General features: G+C 38.4%; 1 protein-coding gene across 10 annotated transcripts in view; it reads left to right on the top strand.

Moving 5' to 3' along the window:
• The first annotated feature begins 33 nt into the window (after window positions 1–33).
• METTL25 (methyltransferase like 25) overlaps window positions 34–13,292 on the top strand; it is a 137,405-nt gene continuing 124,146 nt past the window's right edge. For 7 of the 10 annotated variants that reach the window (XR_008960785.1, XR_003316607.4, XR_003316606.4 and 4 more), the window contains exon 1: window positions 35–353. Coding sequence is in view for 3 of the 10 variants with exons in the window: in XM_026499951.4 (XP_026355736.2) it covers window positions 77–353 (277 nt within the window). In the remaining 7 variants the exon portion in view is untranslated. Of the gene's footprint in view, window positions 354–8,060; window positions 8,307–8,669; window positions 8,769–13,292 lie in introns of all 10 variants that reach the window. The other 3 variants (XR_003316611.4, XR_008960786.1, XM_044384550.3) reach the window with 3 other exon arrangements.

The raw sequence follows: 13,292 nt of genomic DNA, 5'->3' as shown, positions 1-13,292 counted from the left end.
GGTCTGTGTTACTTGCGACCGAGTCCTCGCCTTGCGGCTACGTTTGCGCCACCTACAGCCCTGGAGGGTGAGCGTCATGGCGGCTTCTTTCGCGCTCCCGGTGACCCAGGACCTGTTCACGTTGCGTGCAAAGTTGCAGGAGCTGCTGCAGTTCCTGAGGAAAGCCCTGTCCATTTCCAATGCACATACGGTGGACTTCTACACGGAGTCCGTGTGGGACCAACTGGTCGACTTGCCCCCGGAGACCGTGCTGGGTGTACTGAGAAAGTCAGTGGCGGAGGCGGAGGCGGAGGCGGAGGCGGAGGCCCGACCGTCGGAGGCGCGCCTCCTGCTGGAAGCAGAGAAGAGATCAGGTAAATGGCAGGTGGGCGGGGCGGCAGGGAGCGGAGAGATGGTCCCGCCTAGCCAAGCGTCTCCCTAGCGTTAGAAGAGCGGAAACAGGTGTGCTGTAGAGCGGGCAGAGGCTGGTTTGGGGGCAGCGGAAGTGGGGTCAGGTTCGTGGCTGGGTGGGCCCGGGACGTTCTTCCGGATTATCTCTATCATCCTTGGGTCCCCGTGTGGTTTACTCAGTTTAAAGAGAACAGGAAATCGCTCGGGGGCGTTTCTTTGAGTAATTCGACAATTTCTTGACTGGAAAGAAACGAGCGGCACAATGCTTAGAGATTCCGCATGGAAACGGCAGAAGATAAATCAATACTTAATGAAACACACCAAGATAATTTCAAATACTGATAATGGCCAAGAAAAAATAAAAAAAGTTAAATGAAATAGCGATTGTGTGAGGAGTCTGCTTTAATTTAGGTGGTCAGAAGCATGAGAAGGCGCCAGCCTGCCGTGAGCCACAGGAAAGGATTTCAGGCTCTGGGAACCGCGGAGGCACCGAATAGCCGGGCTGGTTGAGGGTTCAGGAGGAAAGTATGAGTGGCGAGAGCCAGGCACCGGGAGATGTCAGGTGTGATCAGTGTGATGGGAAACCTTTGGAAGAACTTTATGTCACTTACATTTGAAAAAAATAATTTTAATAGTTATTTGATTATTTGAGGAACAGACTAATGTAGCAACAACTGAGGCCGGGTAGAAGGCTATTTCAGTAGTACAAGAAAGAGATGATTTATCAGGGATTAGGATGGTAGTAGTGAAGAACTGGAATATGGACTAGTTCACTTGAAACTGTTACAATGTATCTGCTATGTGCCTTGAATTTTTGTAGGCTCTCGGGTTTCTTGCCCTCGAGAAACTTAGATTCTGCTAAGGTGAGTCCATTTTAGAAGTAGAATGATGAGAGGACACCATAAGCCTTCTGGGATTTCTCCTATTTTGCTTCTAGGCATTCCCAACCTTGCCCTTGGTAGTAAACTTTATTCACCGAGCATTCTCCAAAATGCAAAGTACCACTAGAGGGGCCTCCTGTTACAGGACTTGGTAAATACTGGTTTATTTAAAGTTACTGTTTCTTGTTGAGAAGTTAGACATCAGTTTGCTCTCGTAATACCCAGTACTTCTGGTAACATGGCAGCTTGGAGACTGTGTCCGTCCTCTAAACCTGTGTATTTCTAGCACCTAATAAAATATCTGGCTCAGTGTACATTTGTTGAATAAATGAATGAATGAATGACTCATGGTAGCTTCCCAAAAAAGAAAGGAAACTGCAATTAAATATGAAGCCCAAGACTTTCATATGGGGTTTCACACAATGGAAGAATTAAATTGTTTACATATGCTAATAATAATAATATTATTTGATATTTTTATGCACCCTGCGGTGTGCGAAGTATTTTCTTGCATATTTTCTTTTTCAACATTTAACATTAAAGATATATCAGGCTTGCAAGATGGGTTCTGTTTTCTCCTATTTGTGAAATTGCAACTTGAAGTTTGCAGTTTGCCAGGGTCACAGCAATGGAGATTCCAACCTGGGTCATCTGAGGTTTTTGCCACTGTGTTAAAAATTTACTCTGAATTATTTAGGAGTAAATTACAAAGGCCGTTTATTACAAAATCAACGTTTCTATTGACATGAATACATTCCTTATTTTTTGCTTTGTTTTTATTGTTTCCCCTTTAAAAATGTAAGAATTGTTTTGTTCACTGCTGTATCCCTAGTACAATGCTTGGTCAGTATAAATGGTTAATAATATTTGGTGAATGAATGCATGAATTATACCACTTATTCATTCTTCTGGGCTAGGAATAAAGTACTGCCATCTTTTGGGAAACCTTATCACCAATTTTTTATTTATCCAACAATGGAGTCTAGACTACATTGTTTACTTTTGAAAAGTTTCTAGCTCTGTAAACTTTTATACAAAATATTCAATTTCACAAATGGTCAGCTGCCTTTAGTATTAGAAAGAATGAATTTTTATAATTCATGCTTGTGAGGAATACTAATTTTTGTTCATGCGAATATCAAAGATTGGCATTTTTCTCTATCACTATATGAGGTCTGTTGTTTGTGTCAGAGAAGAGCAGTTTTTCCTCTTATTTTGTATCTTATTAAAGCTTACATCACATGGTTGCTATGTACAGTATAATTTAGCAGTTAGATTTTTAGGCTTTTGTTCAGATGTGGTTCAAATTCCAGTTCTACCACTTACTAGCTCTATAACTTGGGGAAGTTTGTTCATTCATTCAGCAAACATTTACTAAGTGTCTGCTGTGTGTAAAGAGCACTTTTCTAGGAGCTAGAGAAGTAGCAGCAAATAAACAACAACCCCTACCTTCAACTCGCTTGCATTCTGGAGGGAAGAGACTTTTTTTGTTTGTTTGTTAAATGCTACAGAAAAATCAGGTAGAGAAGAGTAGATAGGGGAAGTGCAGGAGGAAAGTATGTTTGCAATTTTATTTTATTTTAAGATTTTATTTGTTTATTTGATAGAGAAAGAGACAGCCAGCGAGAGAGGGAACACAAGCAGGGGGAGTGGGAGAGGAAGAAGCAGGCTCCCAGCCAAGGAGCCCGATGCGGGGCTCGATCCCAGGATCCTGGGATCACGCCCTGAGCTGAAGGCAGACACTTAACGACTGAGCCACTCAGGCGCCCCATGCAATTTTAAATAGGTTGTTCCAGCAAGGATTCATGTAGATAACTAGAAAAGAGACCCCGATAAAGGAGAAAAATGAGTCATGAAGCTATTTGGAGGGGAAGTGTTACAGACAGAACAGGAAGTACAGTGGCCTCAGGTGAAAGCGTGCACAGTGTGTTTGAGGAGCACCAAGGAGACTGGAATGGATTTCCATCAGGGACTCACAAGAAGTATGGTTTTCTGCTGGTTCTGTATGAGGAGTTGCAAATAAACATAATTCCCAGAGCTGCACTGAGTTAATGCACAGTATGTGAAAGTACACTAGCAGATGTTTGGCCCAATCATTTGGTGTTTTATGAGACCAAGTTGTTTCTGTAGATCCTCAGCATAGCTATGTTAGTAGATTTCACTTGCCAGGTGATGTTATGGCCTGGTCAGCATCCTGAAAGTTTCTTCTCCACTGTCCATCTAAAAAAAAACTAGAGAAAAAAACTTATTTCTCTAAAATAAAAAGGAAAGATGTTGAAAATAACGATATTTTGTGGGCATAAATCACAAGTTTATGGATTGAATTGGCCCCACCTCCAAATTCATGTGTTAGAATCTTAACCCCCCATTGCGACTGGATTTGGAAATAGGGTCTTTAAGGAGGCAGTTAGGATTAAATGAGGTCAGTAAGGGTGGAGCCCTAATCCAACAGGAAAAGGAAGAGACATCAGGAGGGCACACATAGAGAAAAACTGTATGAGGACAGAGTGAGAAGGCAGCCATCTGCAAGCCAAGGATAGAAGTTTCACCAGGAACTAACTCTGCCATCACCTCTATCCTCCAGCTTCCAGAACTCTGAGAAAATAAATTTCTGTGGTTGAAGCCACCCAGTCTGATATTTTGTTATAATAGCTAGAGCACACTAACGCAATGTGCTTTGCAGACAAGACTGTGAGGGTTCAGATCCTGGCTCCACTTCTTGTTAGTTTTGTTAACTTGGACTTCAACTCTTTGTGCTTTGATTCCTTATCTGTAATAGGGATAATTATAGTGCCTATTAATGGGGTCCTATGAAAATAACATGAGTTTAATACAATAATGCCCAACAGATAACAGCACTTAACTCATTCATTTATTTGACTCATGTTTATTGAGCACCTTCTACCAGGCTCTGTTCTAGGCCATACAATTATGACACTGGATGTAACAAAATTCCTGCCACATAGAGCTTATGTTTAAGTGAGAGTAGATATATAGTAAACCATATGTGTGTGTGTGTGTGTGTGGATTTATACGTACATAAATAAGTGAGATCGAGTGGCAGTAAATACAATGAGGAAAAACAAAGCAGGGAAGGGGAAGTGAAGATGATGGATGTGTAGTAGAGAGAAATGCTGTTCTGGATTGGGTGACCAGGGAAATCTTCTCTAGCAAGACAAAAAAAATTGAACAGAAACTTGGAGAAAGTGAGGGGAGCCAGTCATACAACTAAGTGAGGGAAGAGTGTTTTAGGCCAAGTGAAGCGCAAGCTGCAGTGTGTTGGGTGTGTTGGAAGCACAGGAGAATGGTCCAGGTGAGACTGCTAAGAAATAAGGTTTGAGAGGTGGTCTGGAGCAACTTTATATAGGGCTTTGGAGGGCCTATGAAGGCTTGGCCTTTACTCTGAGCTAAATGGAATGCTCTTTAAGGATTTTGTGGGGGTGTGATACGTGATTTATGTTTTAAAGGTATGGCTCTGGCTTCTATGTGGAGAAGAAGCTTTCAGAAGCGGAGGCTGGAAGCAGGAAGACACGATATGAGGCTAATAAAATTACTTCACATAATAGCAACTTGAAGAGGTCAGATAGTTTCTTTAGCAGATAATAATGATAAACAGTGGCCAGATTATTAAAAAAAAAAAAAAAAAGGCAAAAAACAACTACTGGAAGGGTCTGTAAGATGACCAAAGGTAGGTGGTAAGAGTTTACCATAGGAGGTTTCTACAATTGGGTAAGAACTGGGAGTTAATGGCTTTCTTGCTTTCTTTTGTGCCCCAAGCCCTGCTAGATCTGGCAGTGGAAAGCTGCATCCTTAACAGATCATGGTAGTAATGGCAAAGTTCAGGGATAGAGCAGATGGAAATTTAAGGGGTATGTTCTAGAAGCAGGACAGCCACAGAAAGGGCTGAGATCTAAAATATAAGCTCTGCCCTGTATGACTTCTGAGTTTAGAGGTTACGTGCGTGGCCACATGCAGAGTCCTGCAAAATTGCTGGCTAAACTAGGGGGATAGTGAACCTTTGAGAGAGAGAGCTTCTGGCGACATTTGCAAATTTATTGCACCTTTGACAGAGCAGGTTCCCCAGAGTGTACACAGCTTGGGTGGCAAAACTCAGGAGCCTAATTGAATTCATGTATTTAAGGAAAGAATTCAAGGTTTGTAGTGTAAGGGAATCCTGGAAACAAAGGTAACCATGGAGAGGGCGAGCCCTGCAATCTGACTATAAAATCTACCCAAGTCCTTGTCCGACTGCTGAACTGCACAGGTTCAGGGATACCCTCAGGGGCAGGCTAGTAAATTGGTGATTAAGCAGAGACATCAGCGCTTCACACTGATGGGAGATAGATTTCACACTTTGAGTCCAGACGAGTTAATTTCAACTACAACAGAACCCTTAAAAAGACAAAATGGATTCACTACAACAAATTATCTGCAATTCTGCTTTTTAAATCCAAAACTACTAGATGTGCAAAGAAACAGAAAGTGTGATTCATACTTAGGTAACTGATTCCAAGTGAGCCCCAATGTTGGATTTAAGTAGCTATGTTCACAGAATTAAAGACCAGTGTGACCCAGGGGGAAGAATGAGTTAATAGGAGCTGATCCTTTTGGGCTCAGGTGTTGGATTTAAGTGGGTATTGTAACTATATTCAAAGAACTAGAAGAAAGTATACTCCTAGGAATAATCTCGAAGAATTAAAGGAAAATATAGCATTAATGAATATTTAATTATATGGGCTACCTCGTAATTCTTTTAACTGGAAAAGTACATGCATATTGACACACAATTATATTACTGTTTTATATTATCTATTGCTGCATAACAAGTGACTTAAAACTACACAATCTCACACAGTTTCTATGGGCCAGGAATTCTGGGAGCAGATTAACTGAGTGGATCTGGTTTGGGGACTCATGAGGTCACAGTCAAGATGTTGGCTGGGCTGCTGCAGTTGCTGATTGAGGCTGGTGGATTTGCCTTCATGATATCTCACATCGGTGGCTAGTTGATGCTTCCTATTGGCATGAGGCCTCATTTCTCACCATGTGCATGGAAGCTTTTGTGTTTGCACAATGTTCTTGTTTATGTCTGTGCTCAGACATGATTATGGAGTAGTCATGGTCATAGACCTTGTCTGATATTGGTATACTGTGACATTTTTCATATTCAGTAGAGAAGACTGTGACCTATATGTCAGTTCCTAGACAGTTATGAGCTGACATCTATCTATCACAGCTGATTTTTTCTTCCTTTTTCAGAAGTAAAATTTTACCTGTTTTGCAGAGTTGTAGTCAAGATTAAAGATGATGTACTATAGCACCCAATGTAGAACTGGGAATATAACATGGGTGCAATAAATTGTGGCTAATATAAGATAATGATGGTCGTAGTGATGATACTTATAGTGGTGATGGTGTCTTTCCTTGAAAGAAATAAATTGTCCGGAACTTCTGGAAATGTATATGGCCCCTGTAACAACCTGTATTCTCTGCCATATTAACAAATGTCACACTGTTGTTATTGTCCACTGGCTTGTTTGTAGTTGCAACTACATCATTAGCCGTATACACACCAAAGTACAGTGTTTGCTTTTTTCATTGTTGTATTCTCAGCACCTTGAACAGCTCTGGCATACAGATGAGGAAAGGAAATGATTCTTTAAGAATGAATGAAGTGATTTCACTCATATATGGAATTTAAGAAACAAAATAGAGGATCATAGGGGAAGAGAAGAAAAAATAGAACAAGACGAAACCAGAGAGGGAGAGAAACCATGAGAGACTCTTAATCATAGGTCAAACTGAGGTTTGCTGGAGGGGAAGGGGGTGGTGGGATGGGGTAACTGGGTGATGGACGTTAAGGAGGGCATGTGTTGTAATGAGCACCGGGTATTATATAAGACTGATGAATCACCGGCCTGTACCTCTGAAACCAATAATATATGTTAATTAACTGAATTTAAATAAAAAAATGTTCAGAAAAAAAGGAATGAATGAAGTGAAGCATAGAACTATAACGAGTGTTACTGAAGGTACCCCTTGAAATGTGGTACTGAACTAGACAGCTATTATTTCTGGTGTGATCTCTGTCTATACTATGTTTATTATTTTTGTTTATATATGATTTGTTCCAGGTATTTTAATTTGAGGAGATAGAAATCAGTAATTATTTTTTTCCCTATATGAAAAGGTCATACCTCTTTGAGTACATTGCAAATTATAATAAGAAACCCTGATAATTTGAAGGTAAAATCAAGACAGACATCACTTTAGGTTAAAATTTCTGAAAGTCATTACATATGTAGGTGAGATTAACCATCTGCAGAGATGGCTTCTAAATGTTTTGCTGGTAGGACAAAGGGGTTTCCTGTATCTCATCTCAGAGGTAAGATTTTGTTATACCCCTTCAAGGGAACAAGGCTGTGTCTTTAGGAAGTAATAACTAGATATATAAATCTGTAACATTTTCAAATGAATCATCTCTTGGTCTTCAGAAATTTATTGGTTTTCATAAAGTCTAGAAAATTCTTCTAAAAAACAGGAGAGAAATGATAGTTGGAGTTAGGGTAGCCAAGATGTTTTATGAAGTGGAAATAGATCTGGAATACAGAGACAACCAGTTATCCAGCTTGATTAAAATTTTCTTTAAGAATATCTGTTTTTATTCTAATTGTAATTTTTAAATTAGGAGACTGTCCTAGGAAATGAATGATATGGGTTATTATTACAAATATATTTCTCAATGTATATTACTAAATTTGTATTTCAATTTCTTGTAACTTTGTTTAGAATCTGTTGTGGAAAACCTCTTCAGCTCTCAGGAAATCCAGTTTCTATACCTGCAAAGCCATCCTTGGTGACTGCCAAAGCCCAGGGCTGCTCTAAGATCCAGCCTGAGCCTCCAGGGCCTCTCTTGACTCTCTTCTTCCAGCTTCTTGAGGCCATATGCTACTTCTCCTGTTTTTTATTACTGTCACTCAAATGACCCTTACCAGGATTGGATGCTGAGTAAATGTTTAGAATTGGTTCCTTTTGGTGAGCATCTGTGTAATTAATTTATTATCATTTTAATTGAACAACGCAGAAAGTGTATGCCTATGATAGGTTATTATTTTGTTGATCTTTCTCTTAAATTATTTTTATTGCATCTTAATAGATTACACTGCTTCTTGGCCATCCTAAGTAGTTTTTGTTGTTGGTGGTGATGGTGGTGATTGTGGTGTATTGACATTGTGCTAACGTTTAATTCAAAACACATGAAGCCTGAAAATGTGTTTGAAATATAAAATGAAAACAACAGAGAAATAATCAGTGTTTTCTGTTTTACTCTGTTGTATTCAACTTTTATTCATTCACTTTCCTAATGTATTTTCCTGAACTCTATTTTCCCTTTTTCAGTTTTTCTGGATCTTTTTAGGAGACTTCAAGTGTGGAAATGATATGACACCATAAGATAGTGGCAAATGTCAGCTCTGTTCCTGGGTTGCTACTGTAATTGTAAGTAAGGGAGAGTAACAAAGCAAGCAAATCTGGGAACCCAGAATAATTTGTTATCATATTTTGTTTATTTGATATACAGAAAGTGCTTTCAGATTGTTCCTTTTAGATGAGACCATTTAGAACTTGACTTTATATTCTAGTTTTCAGTGTATTATCCCCAAGTTTTGATTCCCCACTCCTGTATCTTTCCATTATTAAAATGCTCAGTAAAACAAAGTTCATGAAAATTCCTCTCATCTGTGGCATTTTTTCCCCTCATTCTGCTTAAATTATGCTTATCTTTAGCCAGTCAGAATAAATTTGAATGCCTTCTATGTGTTCAGATATTCATTTTATGTTGTTTATATAAATTTTGTCAAATCATTAACCTTTCACCGGAAGCTTGCAATTATGGTAACCTGTCTTTATGGCTTATCGTGATTTAGATTCTTTTTCTGGTGTACAAAAACACTCTGCTTGCCTGCATGGCTTCATATCTGCTAGGGTCTGCATTTGTTTTTGTTTTTTGATCTCATCACCTCAGTGGTTAAAGAGCTTCTCTGTAAATGCATTAATATTCTTCCTGTTATTAGAAGCTCATAATCTGTCAACACTTCTCCCTCAATTTCTCTTGCATCTGCTGCTTCCCATTCCCATAGCAAATAGTTCAGTTCGCTCCTTTTTAAATCTTGCAACGGAATTTTAGAAATAACTTTGAAATGTTATTCTTGCCTTCAGACTCTATATGTCAGTTACTTCCCCATTCAGACTTCTCTCCAGTTATCTTCCAGAATCATACTTTTGGTCCTGTCATTCCTGCTCAAAAGCCATCCATAGGTCTGCATTTCCTATAAAATAAAGTCCTTCACCTTCTGGCCTTAGCCACTATCTCCTCTCCAGCTGGAGCCTCGGCTGTTAATGTAAGCAAATAGGAGGCCTCATAGAAAGAATATGGGTTTTGTGGTCATTACATTTTGTTTTGAATCCTGGCTCCAGTATTTTACTGCTGTATTATCTTGCGCAAGTTGCTTCAGCTTTGGAGCCTTAGTTTTCTCATTTGAGAAATGGGAATCATAACTCCTGCCCTGTAAGGGCTGTTTAAAAGTAAATGAGATAGATGTTAAAACCTATCATGTGAGTAGGCATTTAATAAATATTAGTAATCCTTTCTATATTCTACTCCCCTCAGATAGGGGCAGACCGGGCCCAGAGTCAGATGACCTGGATAATCCGCTAAATCTGATTAGCAGTGTAGCTTGCACAGATATTTAACCGTAGGCCTTAGTTTCCTCATCTAAGAAGTAACCGCCTAGGGTGTTCCTCAGTGACTGAGGTGGAAAACAGCTTCCCCCAGTCTCACATGGCTTGTCGACATGTCTTAAATGACCAATAAGTGTTAACTGTTTTTTTCAGCCAACATTTCAAAATTGGCAGATTTAACATATGCATATGCACACACACACACACACACACACACACACACACACGGAATTGTTCCTTCTCTTGAAAAAAAAAATCTGAAGATCTGGCTGTTTTGTTGCATATCTCTGTGTGGCCAATAGCTCCCTTTATACCCTCAAGTGTATCCTTATCCCGCATCACTGTCCGAATTTCACTGGCCCTCCAAAGTACTAGTGATTATTGCTCTTGGTATGTGGCCTCCAGTCAGTTTCCTTGTAGCCCCTGGAAATGAATTCAGGGGTTTGTTTCACATTCTCTAAGGAGACTAGCAACCAAAAATAGTATGGATCACTTGGCTAAGAGTTATCACAGGTTGCTTCTTGTTCTCAAGTCCTATGGAATGTAATGATTTGAAATTTTATTTCCAGACCTTATTAGTCCCTGGTGTTAAACCCATGATCGTGTTGAAGGCCTGAGTCCATCTGAATCTTGAGATGAAAAAACATATGACCAGTCATAATTGGGTCAGCCAAGTTAATAAATTTTTGAACTTCCTACATGATCTGACTCCAGATCAATTTTAATTATGAAAATGGCTGAAATAATTTGATGTCAGTTCTCACTTTAAAGATATATCTTCAACCAAAGTTGAAGGGAGGGAGTGGAAGGCAGTGGTATAGTATTATCAGCACTTCTCTTACTGTTCTCTGCCCAAATAACTTATACTTCTGCTGCCTTATTCCCTTCATGTGCCATGTATTTTTCCCCTCCTTCATTTTGTTCGCGCAATCCTCTTTGCCCTACCCCAAATATTTAGTAACTATCCACTTATTTTTCATCTTCTCTCAAAACCCAGATCAAATTATACTAAATTAATAACAAAACTAGTTATTTGTATATTATTTTATTTCTACCTTTATTAGAACACTTCGCACGTTGTATTAGAATGATTTGCTTCTTTTGACATCCTAGTATGTAAGTTCTGGTCTCTACCATGTGGTGAGCACCACATGGTTGGTTCTCATTGTATGTGTGTTAAATTTAATATAGCTGAGTTTAGAGTACATGGGCATTCCAAAAGGTAGAGCAGTATAAGCAAAAGGGTAAAGATGAAAACTATAACACATATTTGGAGACAGGAACAGAGAGCAGAGCACTCATAAATTTTTAAATAGCTAAAAATGAAGTTGGAAAAATATATTGCAGCTAGTTTCTGGACACTAGTCTGTTAAACTATTTGGAATCATTCTTCCATGGGACACTGTCACCTTTGTGATAGTCTATAGAGTTGAAGTTTGAACCTGGGGCAAGATGATGGCAATGGAAATGCAAAGGAAGTGATAGTTTTAAAAGAATTTGTACAGAGAGAATTGGTAGTTCTTGGTGACTGAAATTTATATAGGGTTTAGGGAAATGGAGGAATCAAAGATAATTCTAAGATTTTTATTTTGGAAATGTCTTGAAGAATAATGATAAATATACCATTGACAAAATTAGGAAAATTAGGAGATGGAGCTCTTTGGGGAAATAATGCATTTAGTATTAGATATATTGTATTTGAGATCTCACAAGTAGAGATATTTAAGATTTAAGATTTCACATTCATTGCTCTTCAGTCATTTACCTACCGCCTTATATTTTTAGAATTAGTTTACATGTTTTATTTGAATAGTATAAATTATCACTTTTCTAGGGTATAAGGACCAGATGTTGATTGAAATGAATTTAACCCTACTGATAGTTGAGAGATGAGAGGAAGAGATAAGCAATCCTTGAACATTGCTTCTATCACCTCTGCAAGTTCAGTATTCTTCAAAATTTGCTGTGGTCGTTAGAGTTAAGAATAGGTCAGTAGTCTCTAAGCCTTACAACTTTTGGTAGCAGGATTATTTTTATATCCTAATTTAGTTTTGGAAAGCTTACTTAACATTTTCTTAGTATAACATGATACTAGGTATTGTGGTTGAATACAAAAGTGAACTGGGCATAACCTCTCTCTTTAAAAAAACCACATTCCAATAAGAGAAAAGACATCAGTAACTGTAGTACAAAACAAAATGGAAAGATGAATGTTTTCCTTTCTAAGCAGATTTTTATTCTAGTTTCTTCCCATTTGATATAGTCTGAGAATTATAATATTATACTCTCTAGACTAAGTGATCTATGCAAATCCTATGTTCTAAGCATTGCCCAAGAAAATGCTTTATCTAGATTAATTATAAATATATAATTATTATATATAACATAATATATATTATTATTTAATTTCCAGCTGTGTGACAGTGTGTTTTTATCCAAAACTAGTTGATTTCATTTTTCAAGAAAGTTTTTCGTCATTCTTTATATTTGAAATTTAAAATGTCCAGCTGTGTGTGTCTCAGTTGTTATATTGCTTTCATGGGTTTTTATAGTTCTCCATAATAAAATTCTAGTTTTCCCTCCTGACATGTGAAGCTGTTCCTCATTTATTGTTTTATTTTTCTATATGTGTTTCTTAAGAATGTTTATGCCATTTTAGTGAGTTAATGTGCCATGACAACCATTTTTTTTATTTAAAAAGTGACAATATTTTCAGTTTATTCAGAATTTCACTATAGCTGCTTCTTTGTCAACAGTTATTTTCCAAAGATTATTATTCTTAATTGACTGCTCTTTGCCCCTGTGGATTATAAAGGCATTATCTAAACACGGTGAATCTATCCTTTTTTCCACAACACCTACATTTATAAACCTTTAATACTGCTTAATATTTTATAGTATTTTCTACCAAAGACAGATTTGGAAGTATAATTCCATTATTATCTGGAAATAACTCTTTTTGTAAGAGGAGGGTCTTTTTTTTTTTCTTAAAGATTTTATTTATTTATTGCTGAGAGAGAGAGCACCAGAGAGAGAAGAAGCATGAGCGGTAGGCAGAGGGAGAGGGAGAGGCAGACTCCCCACTGAGCAGAGAGCCCCTTGTGGGACTTGATCCCAGGACCCTGGGATCATGACCTGAGCCAAATCAGATGCTTAACCAACTGAGCCACCCAGGTGCCCCAGGAGAAGGGTCATTTTTAATCAGACAAACTTAAACTGTCTAAATTATTTTTACTTTTTTTTTTAAGAGAGGGCAAGAGAGGGGGGAGGGGCAAAAGGAGA

The sequence above is a fragment of the Ursus arctos genome, unplaced genomic scaffold, assembly GCF_023065955.2.
Source record: "Ursus arctos isolate Adak ecotype North America unplaced genomic scaffold, UrsArc2.0 scaffold_21, whole genome shotgun sequence".
NCBI classification, from domain to species: Eukaryota; Metazoa; Chordata; class Mammalia; order Carnivora; family Ursidae; genus Ursus; species Ursus arctos.
Note: the sequence above shows the minus strand (reverse complement) of the source record. Positions and strands in the feature narration are given on the sequence as shown.